The 23,650-nt window shown below is 40.5% G+C and overlaps 1 protein-coding gene across 1 annotated transcript in view; it reads right to left on the bottom strand.

Annotated features, from left to right (window-relative positions):
• The window catches only part of Hadh (hydroxyacyl-CoA dehydrogenase), a 48,004-nt gene that overhangs the window by 12,670 nt on the left and 11,684 nt on the right, over nt 1-23,650 (bottom strand). Inside the window, exons 2-5 of the mRNA XM_076865155.2 lie at nt 11,722-11,850; nt 8,128-8,285; nt 3,917-4,043; nt 721-810 (exon numbers count right to left, since the gene is read on the bottom strand). Of these exons, the coding sequence (XP_076721270.1) occupies nt 721-810; nt 3,917-4,043; nt 8,128-8,285; nt 11,722-11,850 (504 nt within the window). The remainder of the gene's footprint in view (nt 1-720; nt 811-3,916; nt 4,044-8,127; nt 8,286-11,721; nt 11,851-23,650) is intronic.

Genomic DNA, 23,650 nt, shown 5'->3' on the forward strand with positions numbered 1-23,650 from the left:
CATGTATGAAAATATAACTGCTTATCTATAGACAAAAACCAAGGCCCAGAGAGAACTCCCAAGTCTTCTATTCAGCTGGAGCCCTAAGATCTATTTGAATCTCAAGACTATCCACCTGATGGCCCTGGGCACAGGTCAGGAGTCTGGTTTCCTTGCCCAAAAACCAGAATGAAGGTACAACCTGATCTTATGGCTCATGGACAATTCTGCAGTAAACAAGTGCCCCATCTCTCATATATCATTCTATTAGAAGTATTCTACCTGAACTACGTCAGGTTCCAAGGGAAACCATCTCCTTCCCAAGCTACCTACAGTTTGGATGCTGTTTGTCTCCCTAGAGGTTGGTGTTTTGGGAGCCTGGTCCCCTGAGAGATGGTGTGGAACCTTTAAGAGGTGAAGCCTAGCAGGAGGTTCTTAGATTATTGCAGGAACTCACTTGGAAGGAATTACTGGTATTCTGGAATGAATTCTTCAAAGAATGAGCTGTTATAAAAAGCCTCGGCATGATCCGAGTCTCTCCTTGGCTTCCTATATAGACATATGATTCCTCCTGTATATGCTCTGGTCAATGTGACACCATCAGCCATGAGCTGATGCTGATGTTAGGTAACACCATGCCTTTGAATCTCCAGAACTGTATGCTAAATTCTCTTCTTTATGAAGTCAGTCTGCCTTAGGTATTTTGTCATAGTAACTGAAAACAGACTACCCATACTCTACCTTGCAAGAAACAGGATGTTTTCCCAAGGCTTTGCTAAAGTCCACCAGAGATTCAAATGTCTTCTGGCTTGTCATTGGTGTTTTAATGACCTGGAAATGCAAAGCAAAGAATTATGTCTGAAAAGCAGCAAACAAGTGCAATGAATCATAGAATGATTCAAGGAAACACTGATTTAACAGGGTCCATATAGATGGCAAAAACAATTTTAGTTTCAGCATAAAAATAGAGATCTTAAGCCAAAAACAAAATGTTTACCAAAATGTCTATTTTAAGATAGTGAAATACTATAAAATGCAAAAAAATCAAGGCTTTCAATGTAAGTGGAGAAAGTACTGGGTAGAGGGAGGGTACAGGACAGTTCTACAGGTTTGTCACTGAGACAGTCCTGAATTCAAATACCAGTTGCTCTAGGTGCAGTGGTACACGCCTGTAATCCCAGTAGCTCAGGAGGCAGAAGCAGGAGATTCACAAGTTTAAAGCCAATCTCAGTAAGTTTAATGAGGCCCTAAGGACTTAGTAAGACCATGTCTCAAAACAAACAAAAATCCCCTGTTTTACTACTTACTGGCTGTTTCTTCAAGATGAATTGACACTAAAATCAATCTATCCATCTCAATGAGGTGAGAAAAAAATTAAAATGGGGTAAAGCACTAAGCACAGCTCTGATCAGGTATGAAGGGCTCAGGAAATGCTGGCTTTTCTTATTGTTTTAGTAGTCATTCAGGGTGGTGGAGGGTAGGAGAATGTGGAGACTGCCCTTAGAGCTGTCTGCACAGAACCTCACTTTCTCCTACTATAGAGAAAGAGCTCCAGCAAAAGGAGTGATTTGCTCAAGGAGTGATTTCCTCCTGGCCTCCTAGATGTGAAACCCTCCCACTGTTCCTCCTTCTCCCACACAGATGCCCTAGGGCCCACACCCCCCTTTGCTTTTGAACAGAATCCTCCCAAGAGGAAGCCAACAGGACCAGGTCCTGCCACCTGCTCCAGCAGCCCTCCTTCCCTGGCCTGTGGTGCACACAAGGGTACAGCTGCTACCCCACTCAGGTGGAAAGGAGGTGATACCAAGAACACTGCCAGTAAGCACTTATAGGATTCACCTGTAAGGAATTAGATTTGGGTAAATGTAGAGACTCAGGTGAATTTAAACACACACACAATTTAAATGCCAGTAAAGAACTTCCAGTAGAGTTAAAGTGAGGAGGTATGGCTTTTATATCAGATCCTTTATGTTACCTTGGGCAAGTGCCTTACCTCTCTCCTATGAAATGGGCATCTTCATACATAACAGGTCCTCCTGCCTAGGAGGGCCAGAGAAGTGCCTGGCTTAATGAGCTAATGTCAATGCAGGGTTAAAGAACAAAGGATCACGACTGCTCATGTTCTAGGTGATCACAGCCTGGGTGTGGTGGCATGTTCTGACACTGAGTAAAGTTAATGAGTAGAAACAGAAACAAGCATCAGAAAGACAAAGACAAGGAGCAGGACGAAAGCAACAAGAAACTGACCTGTAGGTTCATAGATCCTGTGAACAGCAATCCTGAAGCTGTTCCTGAAAAGTCTCTATCAGACCTACACAAAATGAGCTAGGCTTATTCTAGTTAAATGGAACTATGTTAACTATAGAATCTTAAAAATAAGTTATTGGGTTAAAGGAGTCAACAATAAAGTTCTGTTCTTGTAAAGGGGAGGGATGTGTTCAACATATAGCAATGTGCTATAGATAGTCTCAGTGATACAGCACTTGCTATATCACTGAGACTATCTATAGTTCCAACAAGTTCAGTCCCAAGGTGGTGAGCCACTCAGCTTACCACACAATTCATTCTGGTGCTCACCACCAGCAACATATATATAAGAGCTGAAGCTAAAAAATAAAAATTAAATAGAGCACTTTTACAAAATGTTTCCTAGAAAATAACATTTGCTAAGCATTATCTGTTAACAACCAACATTCTACATCTCTAAAGCCATAGTCAGTATTAGATAAATGCAGTTGAAATATATTAGCATTTAAAGTAACTCTACAGAAAGTGTCTTTATCTCCAAACAAGTATACATATGATACAGTAAATAATTAGTTCCTACATACTAAAATATTGAAAATTTATTCCATTTCTTTGCTTTTACTGCGTAAGAGTAAATGCTATTTTTCTTTGCTAAACTTTTTTAAAATCAGCCTAATGAGTAAATTGGAAGAAGCTGAAGAAGCATCAGAGCTGTCACTTGAAACAAAGGTCTAAGAGTCATCATTATGATTGATGATTACAAAATGGCTATACTGGGGGAGGTAGGCAGTGAGGGAATAAAAGAAGGAAAGGGGGCTGGAGGAGAAAGAAGGCAGTAGTGAGCAGACAGACCAAATCCACACTTTGACAGTAAGGCCACAGTCAGTCTCTGGAAGCTTGCCTGATTCCACACAGGCAGCGTCCCCCACACTTCACACGGCAATAACTCCTCAACCTCAGAACAAATGCTGCTTTAATAGCAGCTGCTCCTCTGACCCTATAATTAGCCCCTGTAAAGAGCAAGTTACCACATTTAAGGTGCAAATTGTCTATTGTGACTCCATCTCCCTTACACCCAAGTCTCTAAGCAAGCAAGCAGAAGCAGCCCAAAAAGGAACACTATAGGTAATCCTGCCTGGCCTTTACTTCCACCTCTCAACTTTGTGGACAGGAGGCTCCCAGGCTATCGGAAGCTGCTCTGAACAGTTTTGATCACAACATAGAGATATGCCTCCTCTGGGGACAATTTAAGACATATGGGGCCAGAATTCACCCCAGGAATGGTGGACAAGGTAGCACATGAGATTTAATAAAAATTCTATCTATAGCATGGCGCAAGCTGACCTCAACAAGACAGTATGAATGTGTGTGGGTCTCCCCTCCACGGTCTCATCAAGCCAGTGGTCTTTAGTGCTGCCTCCCAAACTGATTGATATTTTTCTCAGCAATGCCACAACCATAACAATAACATTCCATAGCCCTCCAAACACAGGATTGTAAAGACATAAATTACAGGCACCTTTCTAGGTGCTTTTTCTTCCTTTGGCCCTGAAAAGGACAAGAAAAGCACAAGCACAGGACAATCTTCCACCCTCCCATTAAAACCCATCCAACATAATCCCCAGTGGCAGGGCCAGGAGACTCAGAAGCCAAGTAGTGGAGAGCAAGATACAAGCAGATACCCACTGACCTCTACGAGTTTCATGAGGGGCACTGGGTTGAAGAAATGAAGGCCGGCAAATCGGTCTTGTCTGGTGGTGGCATTGGCTATGCTTGTGATCTGCAAAGAGGAAGTGTTGCTGGCAAAAATTGTATGTCTGTGGAGAGAAAAATGATGAATCAGAATGAGTCCCAACTTTGAAGACATGCAGCAACATGCTTAGGTGCCATGCCCAAGGTACCTGCTTACTGCCAGATCTGTTGTCCCCACCTGCCGAGGATGTCAAGGAAAAGACACATCTTCACACAAGAGGCTGAAATTAAGTAGCCTCAGTTTTGTTTAAATCTTAAAATTTTAAATTAAGTAGGTTACCTTTTCTAAAGGCACATGTAATCTTTACCAATCTTCCCTTAATTTCCAGGAACTTTATTTCTCCAATCTACTTGTATTAGCTACTTTTCATGTTATATGAGGAACAAAAAAAGAAGGTAACTAACTGACCAAGCAACAAAACCAACCTCAGTCACAAAATGAAACTCAAAGTGATCCAATTAATGAAAAAAGAAAGATGGATATCTAAAATCAACAACAAAAAAACTAAATATCCCAAATCTCCAACAAGAAACATCTGATGGGAAACACAAGCTTAGAACTTTCCTCTCAAGTGAAAAACCCTTACTTTTACATTAGATGAGAATTTAAAATGAAAACAGAAGAAAACAAACATGGTCTAAAGAAGTATTAAGGTTACACAGGTACTCTTGGGGAAGGGAGGACACATGAATATACATGATATATGTTGTAATGTCTCCTGAAAAGTTCTATCTTCTTTTGTGTGTATAAATCAACTGGTTAATTTTACAAAAGTTCATGCTGACTTAAACCAAATTTAATTTTCAAATGAGGTTCCAAAAGCAGGAAAGGCAAATCCTTGGAGACAGGACTTCTCAGTTTTCCTATAGCACCACCTTGTGGATAATACTACATAAACCAGCCTAATGCCAATCATCACCACTCTAAAGGCCTGGTCACAGAACAGGATGGGCAGTGATTCTGTTACTAACCAGATTCTTGAGGGTTCCTGATTTCCTACAAGACAATACTACAATGTGCTTGAAATCAAGAGTGGTGGGAGGTGGTAAGGGGAAGGAAGAAGAAACCCATAATTTGGAGAGAAGAGTGAGGTGAAATAAGAGGCCAATGTGGGTTAGGTGGCTGACAGATGAGGCTCCAGCATCCTTGTCTCAGGTCAGTTCTTCCTTTCAAGACATAAGCACACCTACTTTTCTCAAACTACTTTCAAGTTAAGCAATTTAAAGGCCAGGCAGAGAGGCTTTTCTTTAAAATAAATAGGAAATTTCTAAGGTTTTAAAAATTTAGTTATTGGGCTGGAGTTGTGGCCCAGTGGTGGAGCTCTCACCTACCACATTCAAGGCCCTGGGTTCGATCCTCAGAACCACATAAAAATAAATAAAATAAAGATATTGTGTCTAGTTACAACAAATAAATAAATAAATAAGCACACAGACAAACAAAATAAAGGTGTTGTGTCCCAACTAAAAAATTAGTATTAAAAAAATTTTTAGTTCTCAAAGTTTCTTGCTTTTTAATAAGTGGGGAAAATAATGTAAACTATCCCCCACTGGAGAAGGTAACGAAAGAAGATCCACTGTATGGCTGACACAGCACTCAGGGCAGCCAGGCACTTGGAACCGCAAGGGCGGCAGGGAGGGCACGTGCCCAGCACTGTGAGAGCAATGCCTCCCAGGATCCCTTAAGAAAAGAAAGCTTTAGCCAGGCTCAGTGGCCACATGCCTATCATCTCAGTGACTCAGAAGCCTGAGGCAGGAGAATCACAAGTTTAAAGCCAACCAGGGCAACTTAACAAGACCCGAAGCAACTTAGTGAAACCCTGTCTCAAAAAAAAAAAAAAAAAGAGGATGGAGATATACCTCAGTGGCAAAGCATTCCTGGGTCCAATCCACAGTACCAAAAATAAGAAATAAAAAGGGTTATTTCAAAGACTAGTGTTACACTTAAAATGTGATAGGTACCACATTTACAAGACATTTATAGGACAAAAAGGCAGCATGCAGGCAAACTTGGTAAAATAATGAAGGGACCCTGAGCTTGGTCCCGGTGTGTCCAGGGCATGTTTTACCAGTAAGAGGCAGACATCCTGCCAGCAGACCTCTGTCCCTACCCCATCAGCACAGGCTGGCTTAGCTTCTAACAGCCTCACACTGCTGTTCTTCAGGACAAACTAAATGATTTTTACATATTAAAGCACAGGATTGTCTTATGTTCCCAAAAAATACTCATATTTTCCTGGAAACACATGACTCTTTCATATCATATTTTGTTTTTCTCTTTCTGATACTCAGATACCCCAAACTACTTTCCTTTTAAAAGCACTAAAAGAAAATAACAACATAAGCATGATGATCACTAACATCACACTCAAGTCTTTGTGTCAAGACAAGAGAGGGTGATGGTGATTGCAGAAGATCGGAGTCCAGGCTTTGTGAATGGGGAGAGCCAGGACATGGCTCCAGATGCCTGTAGTTGCCACCGACTTTTCCTTTAGAGTTTCCTCTACTACTGGGGAAGTCATGTTCTTTTCCAGATGTAGCTATTTCATCAGGGCTTCCATTGGGAACTTTATCACTTGAACCTATTTTCTTCTCCCACTAAGAGATCTAACTGCAAAAACTCAGCAACAAAGTATTTCTCAATAAATGTGCTTAAGAAAGAAAACAATTTAGGAAGCATTCAACAGTGGTGGTAAACTAAAATGAAAACAAGAGTGCAGAAAAGGATGGCTGAAGGCCAGCAAAGGAGTCACATCTTCAGCAGGCCTACTACGAGTTATCCCTTTACTTTCATGTGTCACATCCGCTTTACATGAGCTCAAGTGACAGAGCCTGACTCACAGCAGGCACTCAGGAAACAAGAATGAAACAACTGTGCAATACATGCCACTATTCCTATCATCAGATAGGGTGACACTTTTAGAGAGTTGTAACTGTGAGTTGTGACACTTTTAGAGAGTCTTGGAAATTATTTGCCCTAAACCTAAAATTGAGGATCTTCCAAGGTCAGAGAATAAAGTGGTTGGTGCTGACACAAGTCCAGCCTCCTGACTTTCCTCTCATGTACTCGTTACCTACCACTGACAGCCAGAGAGCAGTCACGCCTGCCGCTGTTGCTAGGAATGATCAGTCTTGTAACAAAGGTCAAATTCTTTGACAAAATGCCTATCTGGGGCAGGTGTTTTAATATCCAGGAGGGCTCCATGCTGACTTGGGAGTCAACCCCAGTACCAAGGGTGTCTTCTGTCTTTGTCAGATATTTCTGTAGCCTGAAGGCACAGATAGCAGAGTGATATACAGATGACAGGAAGACAGGCTTTTTTCTGTCAGGTGCCACAGCTCTGAGGGTTGACATTCTAGCAGGATATTATATGAATATCTCAACTGTTCACTAGTGGATCCCTGAGAATTATTTTTGCCTTTCAGGTCTAACCTATAAAGGCAATTAGTATGTCAAAACAGACTACAAGAAGAGCACAGATCAATCATTCGGGATCACAATCACCAAATGCCAAGGGTTGAACGTAATAAAAGGCTCTGGATTCTCAGGGAAATCCAGAGATGCCACTGCCTGAACAATCCCGGGTCCTGTGCAAGCCTACACCTAACTCAGGTGGCTCTTTTTTGCCATGAAAGCCGATAAGGAGTCAGTGTTCCTTTAAATGTTCCCAAGAGTGTTTTCACTGAGCCCAGAAAAAAACTCAAAATAGAGGTGTCTTGAGGAACTATACAGACAGAAGGACATTTCCTTTAATGACAACATTTTGTCTGCTCACCCCAAATACAGAGAAACACGAAACTGATAGACTCTTAAGGACGTGCTGAAGTCTCCTCCATTCTCACTACGGAGGGGCCATGATCTGGATGCTGCAAAAAACATACAGGCCTGTCCCTAAATGGACCTGTCCACTTAACAACAGGCAATTTCACCCTCATTTGTAAACAAGCATCAGGTCAGGGTAGCCCAAGCCTCAGGAAGCAAATTGGGAGTGGGTGAATAGAAGACAAAGGAAACAGTATTGGCTCTTCTGGAACAGCTGCAAGGTAGTAAAGAAGTGGTCCTGGTATCAGAATAACAAACAAGGAGGAATGCTCAAGGCCAGGGAAGGAGCCCTCAGAACCTGACAAGAGCATTCAGGGGTCACATACTCAGCAGCAAACTTGTCCAGCCTTTGGAAGAGCTCGTTCTTCACCTTCAGGTTCTCCACGATGGCCTCCACCACCAGGTCTGTACTGTGGACAACAGATGCTGCATCTGTGCAGGTTGATATGCTGCTCAGGGTCTTCTCCACAAACTCATCACCAGCCTAATGCAGTGGGAGGAAACAGAAGAGAGCATTCACTGGGTTCACAGGAAAATGGTGGGACTTGCTCCTAAAACAGAAGGAAGGAGGGCTGGAGAAACCAACATGCCCAGACACAACTTGAACACACCCTGAGAAATCAAACTGTGTTTCTGCCTAGAGATAATGGCATCTCGATGCAATTCTAGACAGGTCAACAGTCTGCCTGTGAACAGCTGGGCACAGCTATGAGGTCCCAGGCAAATAGAGTTATAAAAGGCCTGGGCTGAGTATTGGTATCCAGGATAGAGAGGTACTAAACCCAGACTCTTTGCATTTGCCATATGCCTGGCACAACTATCACTGTCCTCTGTTGGTAATGATCTATCCAGTTCTTAGTTTTGCTCCAGTTACTAAACGGAGTGCTATTCACAGCTACTGTACTAGCCTTCTGTATTTGTTCTCAGAATACTTATGAAACTTGCAATTTGTCTTTCCAGAAAAGGACAAAAACTTAGCTCAGCACTACTCATCCATCTAAAAGTGGTGCAGACTACTCCCCTCTAATAGAAGGCAGAGGAAAGCCACACTAAGCAGTCAAATAATAATCACTCATTATGGGGCTGAGGTTATAGCTCAGAGGGAGAATGCTTGCCTCACACGTGTGAGCACTGAGTTTGATCCTTAGCACCTCATAAAAATAAACAAACATATTAAAAAATAATCACTCATCATGTGCCAGCAACTGATGCGTCAAAAACAAGCTAGAAACCATCTCTGCTCTCAAAGATCTTGTAGTCTCATTTTATCCTGTGACTTCAGGTTCCACAAACAGACCTCAGCTGGGGCAGAAACATAAGCAATGCCTCTATAAGCAGCCATTTTATTTCAAGATGTAATTTGTCCATAGGGCATTGCAACAGTTGTAATGAGAAAATCATCCAAAGTCATCATGGAATAAACAGCCAGATCAGTTGTTCAGCAGAAACACAATTGTGAGATAAGAGATAATTCTAAATTTTCTATTAGCCAGATAAAAATGAAAAGAAATTAAGGGATGAAATCAACTTTATTTAAGTTTAAGATACTATCACTTCAACATGTAATCAACTCTTTACATTTTTTTTTCTATTGAGTCTTTAAAATATGTGTCTAGTTTACACTTAGAGCATGACTATATTTGGATTAGCTACATTTCAAGTGCTCAATGGTCACCCATAACTAGTAGCTATTATACTGGTCAGCACTGGTTAAAAACAGTATGTCAACCAGACAAGTTAAACTGACATCTCTTTCACCTGATGGTGACCCCAACAGAGGAGAGAAAACATCAGACTAGACTTCTGAAGAGTTAACAATCAGGAGCTGAGCAAATTGAGCATACGGGACATCTTTTTACCCCTATGGCATGGCCACAGCCTCAGCCCAAGGCTGACCTCTGCAGAGTGAAAGAAAAAGGGCAAATGTAGCCTATCTGGGTTCAGACATACTCTGTCCTTGCTAACTCTTAACCCAAGCAGGATTCTCATAACCTGTCTGCTTGAACCCTCAACATAACACCCACTATGTTTGAGAACATGAAGGACAAGTAAAGGAGATCTTAACTTGCTTATGATATTTAGTCTTTGGATTTCATCAAGAAGAGAATAAAATTATCTCCACGCCTACCATTCCGGTATTTAAAAGATGATTAGACATTAGGAAAAATGCAAATCATACCACAATGAGATATTACTGCACACCTTAGATATCTATGATGGAAAAAAAAAAAAAGGAGGAAAAAACAAGAGCTGCCTGGGATAGAGAGAAAATGGAACCTTCACACATTGCTGGTGGGGATATAAACCAAGGCAGTCACTATGGATCACAGTTTGGTAGTTTCTCACAAAGCTAAATATGGTACCATCATATAACCCAACAGTTACAATTACACATACACATTCATCCCAATACTGGTGACAAGGGCTGGAGGAGAGTCAGTGCCAGGACCCCTGAGGAGACTGCAATCCTTACATAGAATAACACAGTATTTTCATATAACCTACATAACTATTTCCATATACTGTATATCATTTCTAGATTATTTTATACTGAATTGTTCAGAGAATAACTCTCAGTAAAAACACATTTTTTGAGTATTTTTTTTTTATCTGTAATTGGCTAAATCCAAAGATGTGGGACCCATAGATACAGAAATTGACTATATATCCAAAAGAAATGAAAACAATGTTCATTATAGCATTATTCACAATAGCCAAAAAAATGAAAGCCTCTTAATCTCATCAATAAATAAAGGGATGAGCAAACTCTGGTATATACACACGATGGAATATTATTTAGCCATAAAAAGGGATGAAATTGTGACACTTGCTACAACACGGATGCATCACGAAAATTTTAGGTGAAATAAGCTAGACTCAAAAGACAAATATTAAATGGTTCCACTTATATGAAGCATCTGGAACAAGCAAGAAGCAAATTTATAGGCAGAAAGTAGATAAGAAGTTACCAGTGCTGGGGGACAGAGAGAATGGTAAGTTACTGCTTCATGGACAGAGTTTCTGGTTAAAAACAAAAGACAGTTTTCAAAACAGATGGAGGTGATGAGTGTATAATAATGTGAATGTAATTAATGACATTGAGCTGTGTACTTGAAACTGATTAAAATGACAAGTTTCATATCATATGTATTTTACAAGAATAAAGAAATTTAAAAAGGCAACAAGCAATAAATAACAAATTCCCTATTTATAATCTTCTCTACGGGCATATGGAGAAAAAAATCCAACCAAGCCTCCAGGTAATCAATCTAAGTAACTTTAACAAAGTGACAAAGGAAATACACATTCATTTGGGTGACTTATACAATATTTCTAATTAAATGTGAACTCCCAAGTCAAAATGTGGTGGAAAAGCAACAAGGTCCAATAAGAACAAGTCAATAAGCTAGAGTTCCCAGCCTCCTAACAGTTCCTCCTGGTTCTGTGAGAATGACTCATCCTAGATTTGCCCTCTCTAGTTTATCATAAGAAGGCATATAAGATATCAAAAGTTTCCATCTAAACATAATGTTTATTTGATCATTCTGTTTTACCTTTCAAGTACAGAAAATATTACTATTTCTCCCTTTTCTATTCTTTTGAAAAAATGGCTGTTCCTCAGTCCCAAATTCTCGATCTTCCTTAGAATAAGTTTACCACCTCAGAAACATTTTCTTCAACCTCAAATCCTATCCAACAACAATATAGTTACTTACTTCTCCTGTTTTCGAATCAGCACATCCTGAATGCTTACTGATGATGTTATTATACTGGTCTAAAAATGTGAAGAAATGAGTTTTCCAAAAACAAACTTAAAACAAAACAACAAACCCACAGTAAACTATGAGCAGAAACCCCTCACAAATGTGATGAGTGAGAAGAGAAGACTAGTCTTAAGGACAATGATAACAAGAAATTACCTTAGGATTTTCTGCAAACTTCTTCTTTGACATTTTCCTAAGGTTTTCCTCAATACTTTTTTTGGATTTTGCCAGGATGTCCTCTGTTTGGTCCACCAACACTACTGTGTGGCCACTTGCTGCAGCAACCTAAAGCAAAAACAAATAAACAACAACAACAAAAAGGAATTTCTTGTTAAAAGAAAGAAAACATAAAAGTTTAAGAAAGAAGAAAACAGTTCCATATGCCATAAGAATTCTACCACCATTTCACTCCAAAATAGTGAATAAACATAATAAGCCAACATTAACTAAACTCATACTTCCTGCCAAGCACCCCTCTAAAACCTTTATGAAGAATATAGATAATTCTCAAAACAACCCTGTGAAGTTAAGGAGCACCCCCAGGGTGGCACAACAGGCAGACAGTACAGCAAGGATCTGAACAAGGTTTTGGAGACCACATTGGAACCCTTTCCCTGTACAACTCCAGCACTATGCTGTCCGATACAGAAGCCACTACCACATGTGACCATTTAAGTGAAGTGAAATTAATGAAACTTCAAGCTCAGTTCCTCAGTCACACCAGCCCTTTTCTTCTGAGCTGCAGGACTTGGGGAGCTCAACCCCTGGATTCATCTTTCTGCAGTCCTTAAATCAGAAACAAGTATAAGACTTTAAACTTTAAGCTGGGCTTAATTGCATACACTTGTAAACCCAGCAACTTGGGAGGCTGAAACAGGAGGATCACAAGTTTGAGGCCAGTCTCAGCAACTTAGTGGAGACCCTGTCTTAAAAACGTAAAAAGGGCTGGGGATGTAGCTCAGTGATAGTGTCCCTGGGTTAAATTCCCAGTACTAAAACACACACACACAAACAAACAAACAAACAAAAACAACCTTTAGAGAATCATTGCAACAAAAAGGCTCTGTGCTATTCAGCAATAAGATATACACAAAATTGAAGTCTTTGGTAATCGACCAGTTTAAGACAGGTGAGTTCCTGCTTTTACCACATCACCTTGGTTGGGGGAGGATCCTAAAGAATAGGTTTACTTACTGAAACTGCCAAGTTGACAAACAACCAGCTTGGTTTAGCCATAATCAGTGACAAAGTCAATCCGTATTTCATCAATTTGCCAATAGCTTCAGCAAGGACCATGGAATAGGAATAGGCCATCAGGTCACCTTACAGACAAGTGTAAATGAATCAGTTTAAGACAGAAGCTAGAGGACTCATATGACCTATAACAAACATGATTTAAGAGGCCAGAACAAATGAGATGGCCCCGAGGATCTGGAAAACCCCTGGGAAGCACTGCTTTGGAACCTCTGGGCACCAACAGCATGTAGAGAGGAACAGGTTAGCTGTAGTGGATCCGCCCAGAGAAGAACAAGGAGATGAAAGTGTTAAAAATTAGTCCCAAACCATTGTCATCATGTAAAATTTTTGAGGCCAGGTAACTAAAAGTAGAAAGCCAAAGAAGAAAAAAAACAGAAACAAAAGGCAAAACCTAATGGCAAAGAGGTTCAAAACCCAAAGCAAGACTCCCAGGAACAGTTTCAAAATGGTAAGACAGGTTTAAATGCAAGTCAATTTCAATCATATCTACAGCTTCAACTACGAGGCAGGTATGTGTCTGAGCCTGTGGGGCCAGAGGGTGGCATCAGCACCCCAAGGCCTGACAGCCTGCCTGGGAACCACAGAGGAAAAAAGCTGCCAGGACAGAGGTCTGATAATTAGAGCAGGGCAATGGGGCAAAGGGATGAGTCATTATGATAAAAGGATAAAGCAAGCGGCAAGTCCACTGTCAGCAGAAGCACTTCACATGCTGCAGGCAGGTAGCCTAAAGTAGAACAATGTCCCCAAAGCAGAAGACCAATTAAAGTTTCTCCCTAAGTGGCAACAGACCAAAGCCCAACAAGACAACAACTCAAATTATCTGACAGGAATCTGCACTTCCACATCAATAAATGCTAAGTAGAAAGGCCAGAGCAAATTAGAGGCTATGCAGAAATGACTTAAGACAGCACACCTGAGACAGCTACCCTTAGGAAGTCTGCCTGCAAGGTGACCCTTCGCTGGCATCCAAAACTTGGATTTTGTGAGGCTCCCTACCATTCTCTGACAAGTGTACCCCTGTGCCTAAACTGTGAAAATGATGTTGCTTATGCTGAATGCCTGTGTTCCACCTGAATGTGAAATTTTGTAATGTGCAAAGCAGAGGGTGCCTACCTGACACACCCAACAAAAATCTTGGACACTTGAGTCTCTAGTTAGCTCTACTGATGAGTGTTTCATAAGTGCTGTTATAACTTGTTGCTGGGGCAAATGAGCATGTCCTGTGTGACTACACTGGGAAAAGGCCCTTGGAAGTCTCCCCTGGACTTTACCCAATTCACTTTTCTCTCTGGCTGTCTGTGTTTTTTGTTATCCTTCAGCAGAAGGAGTAAATTATCATCATGAGTAAGACTATTTGCTGAGCCCTGTGAGCCCTTCTAGTGAGTCACCAAAACTTGGTGGGGCTGGAGATTAGTGGGGAACTCTAACACAGAAACTAAGAAATCAATCCCAAATTCTGGTTGGAGCTGGTAAGGAAACTGAATTGGTTTAAGATGGGTGGCCATCGGCAGCCACAGCTGACAGGCAGGAGTGATGGTCACTGATCCAGGTACATCATCCGCAAGGCATGGGCAAGCAGAGGTGCTGCTGCCTTGGAGTCTTTTTATTTTGTCTTGGCTCCTCTGTCTAACAGCACCTCTGGAGTGACACAAGTGATTTTCACTTTATTCCTCTTGACCTCTCCTCTAGGTCATTCTTGGTCAAACAGGATTCCTGATTGCTAGCCACCAAGTACAGATCTACTTGCTCTCACTCCAATTCTAACAGACACCACCCAGGCTTTCTCAGGTCTTCAAGGAGATGGAAGAAGATTTGAGAATATCTGACACAAGATGGTGCCAAAGCCGAAGGGAACAGAAACACAAAAAGACAATGGGAGCTGTGCTCTCTTACTGAGAATTTATAATCTCACTGAGAAAAACAAACACAATTTTTTGATACAAAACTTTGTACATGGGATGTCACACAAAATAAAAGCCTCATGGTGAGCAATCCAGGCAGGCATCAGATCTCATTAGGCTAGAGGAGAGGAACACATCTACAAGGGGCCCAGGGTCCTAAGGAGTAACCTTGAAGAAGTGGCCTCAGCAGATGGGGCAGATGGTATCACAGGTAGTGGCTCTAGAAAGCTACTTTCTGAGTTACTATAATCACATCTGACTGTGATCATCACTAGATAATTTGGACTGTTACAGATAAGCTATAATGCTAGCCTCATAATTACTGCTTTTAAGCCTATAACAGAATCAAATCTAGAGAAGAAACACCCTCAAATAATAAAAAGAAAAGAAGCAAGCACATTTACTTTTAAAAAAAAAAAAAAAAAACTAAAATTCAATCAGAAAAAAAAATGTCCAGAAAGTATTTTAGGCTTAAATGCTGACCTTCCACTCCTACCTAAAGTCCTCTGATAAACACCCTACACCTCCACACACACAAGACATGGGGCCAACTCAGCCTCTGCCTTTCCTCATCCTGGTGTCTGCAGCACATACCAGAGACAACACATATGTGCAGACAGTGGCCAAAAAAGAGCTATTAAATCAAAGCTCTCCAAGCAACGTTCCAGGAGAGCAAAGTGCATGTGTCACATGATCCTGTCAGTGATTGTGTAAAAGGTCTGTTTATTTTCCCAACTCATTTCTAACAGATATGCTCAGAAACACAGTCAGCAACTTCCTGAGGATAATTTCATGTTTTATTCATCTCTGAAAATCCCAATGCCTAGCCCATAGTGAACACACAATGCACAAACAACTCAAGGTATGTATTAGATGCTTAATATTCACAGGATTATAAACCCAATATTCTTTGCTTCTAGAACTCTACTTCACATGGGTTCAGTACTCCTCTCCGACTGGTGAATTAGTCTATCGGGCTACCACAGAGATGGCCTCAGGATACAGACAGTCTGGCCCTTGCCCCCATGTAATCCACAAAAGCTGCAAGATTCTCATTCCAGACTTGGCAAATTGAGGCAATTTTAAGCACAGGTAGGCTGCCACAGGCCACCTGAAGGCCATCTTGTTTCTTTCTGAATTATTAATGCACTTGCCCTATTTTTCCTATGAGAACCAACAGAAGTCTCTCTACCTTCTTTCGATTATCGGAAAAAAAAAAAAATCCTTTAAAAAGAAAAGTCAAATGTAGCAAAAATACCAGGGACCATGTACTGAACATCTACTAAGTGCCAGGCTCAACTCTGCATTTTTCCAAGACTACTTCTGAGTGGTCCAAAAACCTTGTTGAAGCAGACAACATACGTTTTGCAAAAGAAGAAATGGGACTGGACAGGTTGAGTCACTTGCCTAAGATCACTAAGTTGTTAAGACACAAAGCCTCTCATATCTATCAAATATGATTCAAATTGAGACTACCTAACTCCAGAATTGTGTTCTTGTAATCCAATTAAGAGTTTAAGGAAAGTTGTCCTGTTTTTTGAAGTTACCAACTTTCAAGATACAATAATAAAATATCATTTTGCAGAAATTTCACGCTCCTAATTTTTTTCTATCCTCTTTCCCCCTTGCCTTTCTTGGTAACTATTATAGACTTGGTAATAGTATCATTAACAAGTCCCTCCTAGTTAACTAAATAATTACATGTCAGTTCTCTCCCCCAAAGTGATGTTCTAATACTCCTTAAAACACATTATGAAGGGCTGGGGTTGGGACTCAGCAGTAGAGTGCTCACCTAGCACGTGAGAGCACTCTGCTCAATCCTCAGCACCACATAAAAATAAATAAAAGCATTGTGTTCAACAACAAATTTTTAAAAAGGCATTATGAAACTGGCATCACTGTTCCATTTTATATAGACGAGGAAACCTGAGGTGTACAGAAGTTAAAACAACATGTCTCAAGTCTAATGGCCGTTAAATATAGTAACACACACCATCAACAAGCATCTTTTGGCCTCAGTTAAATTAGTCATAGTAATAAAAATTACTAGACAAACCAGAGCACCTACTTACAAATGAGTGTTTAAGGCTTAAAAGCAATAAGAGGCACACTAAATACACAGGGTTCTCAAAGTCTGGGTCCTGGACCAGCAGCAGCAACATCAGCTGCAGACTTGTAAGAAATATAAATTCTCAGAATCTAGACTCAATCACACTGTGGCAAGACTTGCAGATGATTCTGATGTTCACTTAGATTTCAGAGCTTCTGCTCTGAAGATCTGTAACCCAATCAGGCTATAGATTAGAATCAGCTGAGGGACACTTAAAATGAACACAGTCCAGGCCCCACCTGCATATATTCTGATTCAATTTAGTCTGAGATGGCACCTAGGCACTGGCATTTTTAAACATATCCTGTTATGGTTTAGATATGATGTGTCCCCCAAAAGTTCATGAGTGAAGGAGTGTGGCTCAGTGACAAAGTGCTTGCTTGACATGCATGAGGCCCTGGGTTCAAAACCCAAGCACCAAAAAGAAAAAAAAAGTTCATGTGTGAGACAATGCAAGAAAGTTTAGAGGTGAAATGATTATGAGAGCCTTAACCTTATCAGTGCATTAATCCACTTGAATGAATTAACAAGGTGGTAACTGTAGGCAGGGACAGTGTGGCTACAGGATGTGGGTCACTAGGGGTATGCCACTGGGGTTTATATTTTGTCCCTGGTGAGCACAGCTCTCTCTGCTTCCTTATTGCCATGTCTTGAGTTGCCTTTCTCTACTTATTTCTTGTGTCACAATGCTCTGCCTCACCTTGCTCCCAGAGCAATGGAGTTGGCTGTCTATGGACTGAGACCTCTGAAACTGTGAGCCCCAAATAAACTTTTCCTCTTCTACATTGCTCCTCACATATTTTAGTCACAGCATCAAAAAAACTAAAAAACAGGGGCTGGGGATGTGGCTCAAGTGGTAGCGCGCTCGCCTGCCATGCGTGCGGCCGGGGTTCGATCCTCAGCACCATATACAAACAAAGATGTTGTATCCGCCGAAAAAACTAAAAAAAAAATAAATATTAAAAAAAAAAAAATTCTCTCTCTCTCTCTCTCTCTCTCTCTCTCCCCCCCTCTCTCTCAAAAAAAAAAAAAAAAAAAAACAAATCCCCAGATGATTTTAATGCCCAGTCATCGTATCCAGAAAGCACTGCTCTAAAACAATTTTGTTGGGAGGTAAAAATCCTGTTAGTCCTGATTCCTATCCCCCCACCACCTACACACACACACCAGCTTTGCCAACTATATCCTCAAACCACAGAGAGGCCAGCAAATCTCTGTCCCTAAACCAGTATTTCAAGTCTTCCTGCCACTGTGTCCACAAAAAAGTTCCAGACATCATCATGAAGACACTATCCAGAAGGCTTTCTTCCCCAAACTCCCCAAAGAAAGATCAGGCCCTACCAGTGTTCTTTTCCCTGGGACTCTTGAATATAAGGTGCCTTGCTTCCCTAAATAGAACATGTTTCTTAATTCCTGAAGGTCAGGCTCTGCACTTGTTGCCCCACATTTGTTTTAGTCCCTTCTCCTGAAATGGCTCTCTTCTAACTTTGTCCTCTGGCCACATTTACATCTACCATGTCCTGCAACCCTTGCTTGCTTGTCCACTACTAGCTACCCTCCACCACCACTGAGCTAACAACCTCCCTTTTCTTCTCCATAGCCACAATACTGGCGAGGGGCGGAGGGAATGTGGAACCTCCCAGAGAAGATATTCTTTGAAAGATTCCCTGACCAACTGAAATGTTAGTCCATGAATGTTTATCACCCCTAATAACAGCTCCCACTAGGAGTACCTTCCTGTACCAAATATCAAGACTATCAATCTCAATTTTATTTAACCAATTATTCAACTTCAAATGCCAATTTTAATTAAGTATCATTTTACAGTTATATAGTTTATTTTCTTAAAAATGGAATAATTATGACATTAAAATCTCAATTAAATGAGCTTATGATTGTTTTTGATATTTGGAAGAGGAAAATTCATCAGTTACCATTGTGCTGATAACTATTCATCCAAAGAGAGGAGCTAGGTAATATCTACAGCACAGATATTATGAACATCATGAGGCTCAATTCTCTGGCACATTATCAAGTGCCTGTGACTGCTTCATTCTCCCGTAACTTTCCTTCTTCAAGCCATTGCAAAACGTTCTTGGAGGAGGTACTGTGGCTCTACCTAGAACAAATAATATTATGAACATAAATTTGCAAAGTGCACTGATATCTCAGATCTCATTAGTGACAAAAATAAACAGTCATATCATCCATAATATCTTCTATTAATGTTATCAATGAAGACACAAATTTTAAAAGTTCCTATAGAACTTTTGCATCCCCCAAAATAAGCCTAAAGACCCTAGTTTAAAAAACAATGTGATCTCCTCTAACCTTTCTGATAACCATAAGAGCAAATGTTAAGAAAGGTGTGACAAGTTAAAATATCAAATAAATATTTAAACTGAACACCATATTAACATTTGGTTCAACATTCCTCTTTCTGTACTATGGTAACACCCTAAACTTCAATTTAGAGACATATTATTTCTTCAGCAACATTCTCCCCAACTGGGTTTCCAGCCTCCAAAGCTCAACGTTCCCAACCCTCAATAGAGGTTTGTTTCATCTTCTGAAAGTCCAACTTAAACATTGTCTCCACAGGCTCATATTCCTTCCTTCACAAGATAACCAAGTCTTGAAGTATAAAACTCATAACTCCTATAGCTTACTCAAGTTCTTTAGCTTTTGGCTTTGATCTTAAAAATCTCTCTTTCACCATGACAGTGGCACACACTTTAATTCCCAACTATTTGGGAGGCTGAGGTAGGAAAATAGAAAGTTCAAGGCCAGCCTCTGCAAATTAGAAAAGACCCCATCTCAAAACAAAAAATAAAAAGGGTCGAGTGATATGACTTGGTGGAAAGCACCCCGGGGCTCAATCTCCAGTACCAAAAAATGAAAAGAAAATCTCTCCTTCCATCTAACTTCACTCTTTCTTCATTCTTCCTTGTAAAAATTATCCTTAATTGCTGTTGACGCCAACCTCTTTCCTAGGATATATATGATGGTTCCTGGTCATGGGTTCTAGTCTCTCCTCTTCAATAAAATTCCAAGTTCTGGCCAGGATCTTTGTTGCCCACCTATAACCCTGGTGACTCAGAAGTTGAGACAAGAGGATACCAAGTTTGAGGCCTGTTAGAAAGATCCTACCTCAAAATAAAAGATAAAAAGGTCTGGGGGTGTAGTTTAGTGGTAAAGTACCCCTAGGTTCCATTCCCAGTACCAAAAAAATAACATAAAATCCCAATAGTTTCAACATGATTAAGTCTTCATTCACAGTTTTCAGTTATATATTGATGTGAAGCTAAAAACAGAACAAGGGCTATGCTTTTCTTGGCAGCCACACAACTACACTGGTGCACACAAACGCTCCAGACAGTGGGGAAACCTCTGGACAGTTCAGGTAAGAAATGCAGAGGTTATTAGAAAATGCTTTTTATCAAATGATCAAAGACCATAGACAAATCCTGCTTCCTTGAAGGTGAGAGATTTGAACACCTGTCCCCACATCTGTGCATTCCGAGGAATGGAATGGACCATTTAGAGCACCATACAGGACACAGTACTGTGTTCTGTCCTTCATTGACCACTGGGCCACTGATAGCTGGCTCCAGGCCCCTGGAAAAAATAATAAACAAATTCTCTGCTCTCAAAAAGCTTAATTTCTCATGAAGTATTCCATTCCATCCTCATAACATCCATTGGGGGGAGGCATGCTGCTCTCATTGTAACAATAAGCAAACTGGAAGTTGACATGTGACTGGGATTTGAAACTGGAACTGCCTGCTCGCTTACTTTTCTTGACCCTGCAAGGCATGGCTGGGTCTAAGGGCAATATTCCCAAACAACAAGCTGAGCCAGGGCCAGATTCTGGCACCCATGTGCCAACTTGGAAATGGAAAATATACCTTAACCTTTGTCAATTGTCCAATACCATAAAACTGGGGCAAAAGTATTTTGGGGAGGATTCAGTGAGTTCATATAATTTAAACACCTATAACAGTTCTTAGCATACTACAATAGATTATTATTTGTATTCTAGGCTGCCCCTTCCCCTCTCTAGGCTACAAGGGTCTAAAACTTATAATTGGACCCAGGTATAGCCTTCTAAGGCTATAGTTAACCCTTACACAGCACAGCTGGGAATGGAATGGATCTACTTATAAGATTTCTTTGGAGATTTGTAACCATTTGAAAAAGGTGGCAGACAAACCTTCCTAGAAGTATTAAAAAAAAAACACACAAAAAGTTAGTTATGCCAATAATGCATAAAATATATAATTGTCTATTTTATCACCTACTACCATAAAATATAAACAAATCTTTTATAAAAAGTTAAAATATATCAAAATCTATACCCACAAACACATAGTATCATTTGCAGTGGAGAGAAATGTAAACAAAGATGCAATATTAAATCATAGCTGCATACAATTAACTGTAGTACTTTCTGCACTGCTGTGATCATTTCACAGTGTCCAGGTGTGACTGCCGTGGGCTCAAGTGCTGCTGTTAAGTCTCTGGGTGAGCAGTGTGTCTCTTCAATAAGCCATATTATCATAGTAAAAAGTGATCTCTGTGGTTCCTGCATAGTTCTCACTGTATATAATACAAACAACAAACAAAATATATCAATAGGCCTTTTATGTTATAGGTAAGGCTTCCAGCCAACAGCAGGCTCATAGTAGTCAAGTTTCTGGGGAGTCAAAAACTATACATGAATTTTCAATTGCACAGTGATCAGGGTCCCTAATCCCTACATTGTTCATGAGTCAACTGTATTTTGTTTTGTTTTTGATCTTACACCTCTATCTCAAGACTTGTTCTCCTTTCAGTTTTCATTTTCAGGTATTCCCACCTGTGTCTTTAATTTTACAAACAGGCTGGGAAATCACTCTGTTTAAAAAGAAAGAAAAAAGTGGATGAGACAACTTCCTCAACTACCTAAAGTTGGCTTTGGCTTCACCACCAAAGTCCTTCCATTACTAAGTAGCACAGTGGTATGCTGAGGGCCAAGTTCTAGACTAGAGCTAGATTCACATTCATATTCCTAAATTCATATTCTCACTACTGGGGCTGGGGGTGTAGCTCAGGGGTAGAGTGCGTGCCTAGCACATGTGAGGCACATGTGCTTGATCCTCAGCACTGCATAAAAATAAATAAAATAAAGGTATTGTGACTATCTACAACTAAAAATATTAAAAAAAAAAAAAAAGCAAAACCCTCAATGACATGCTTTGAATATGTCCCATTCAAAGTCAGGTACTGCCAATGCGGTAGTATTAAAAAGTGAAGCCTTTAAGAGATGAATAGGCCACAAGGGCTCTTCCCTCATGAGTGGGATTAGGTGCCCTTATAAAAGAGCACATCAGAGGGAGTATGTCTGGCTTGCTCTTCTCATATGCCACATGAGACCACGGCATTTCTCCTTTCTGCAGGACACAGCAAGAAGGCCCTCATCAGACACCCAATGCCAAGTCCTTGTTCTTGGACTTCCAGCCTCCAGAACTGTAAGAAAATAAGTTTGTATTCTTTACCAATTACCTACTCTCAGGTGTTCTGTCACAGCAGCACAAAACAGGCTAAGACAATGGCTTAGCCACTTACTATGTGGCTTTGGGCAAGTTAAGCACTCTCTCTGTAATCTTAGGATAGATACCCATTCCACAGGACTAATATGAGGATTAAGAAATTAATGCACTAGGGTTAGGGATACAGAGCTCAGTGGCAGAGCATGTGCTAAGCATGTGAATGGCCCTTGGTTCAATGAAAAAGGAGAAGGGGAGAGGGGAAGGAAGAGGAGAAATAGGAGGGAGAGGGGGAGAAGAAAAAATTAAAACATTTAAAATGCTTCAACTGAAGCTGGGCACATGGAAGGTGCACAAAGTTTGTCAGCTACTATTCTACTCAGCACACTTGGTGCTTCCACTTTCTCTAGAGCTATTCCATTCCTTAACTCTAATTATATGGCTTCTGTCTCAAGTCTTTTTGTGCTGCTATAACAAAATACCATAGACTATGTACTTTATATATAATAGGATTTGATTTTTGATTTTTAACATTTCTGGAGGCTGGAAATCCAAGATCAAAGTGCCAGCAGGTGTGCTATCTAGAGAGAGCTACGCTGCTTCCAAGACAGGGCTTTGTTGATGAATCCTCTGCAGGGAACACCACTGTCTTCACATGGAAAGACAGAAGGAGCAAACTTGTCCCCTAAAGCCATTTTATAAGACACTAATCCATTCATGAAGGCAGATCCAACAGCTGTATCACCTCCTAAAGCCCTCACCTCGGAATACTGTTGCATTGGGGATTCATTTTAACATTCATTTATGGAGGAAATACATTCAAAACAAAGCACCACTGTTTCCTGAAATTACAAATAATGTACCAATGACTGCTAGCTATAGTTTGAATAGGATCTGTCCCCACCAAAACTCATGTTTGAGCCTTGGTCATTGCATACTGATACTGAGAGGTGTGGACTGGTGAGAGATGTCTGGATTACAAGGGCAGAGTGTCATCATGACAACAGATTAAGACTTTTCTCATAAGAATGGGTTAATTCTCACAGGAGAGGGTTAGGCATCATAAGAGCAGGTTGTTATAAAGCAAATTTGGCTTCTTTAGTGTTCTCCTGCTTCTCTTCTTCATGAGCCCACTTACCCTTCTGCTTTCTACCATGAATAGAAACAGCATGGCTCTTACCAAATGTGACTGCCTGATCTTGGACATTCCAACCTTTGTAATTCTAAGCTGAATAAACCTCTTTTCTTTATAAATTATCTAATCTCAGGTATTATTGTAGCAATAGAAA

The sequence above is a fragment of the Callospermophilus lateralis genome, chromosome 8 (assembly GCF_048772815.1).
Source record: "Callospermophilus lateralis isolate mCalLat2 chromosome 8, mCalLat2.hap1, whole genome shotgun sequence".
Lineage (NCBI taxonomy): Eukaryota > Metazoa > Chordata > Mammalia > Rodentia > Sciuridae > Callospermophilus > Callospermophilus lateralis.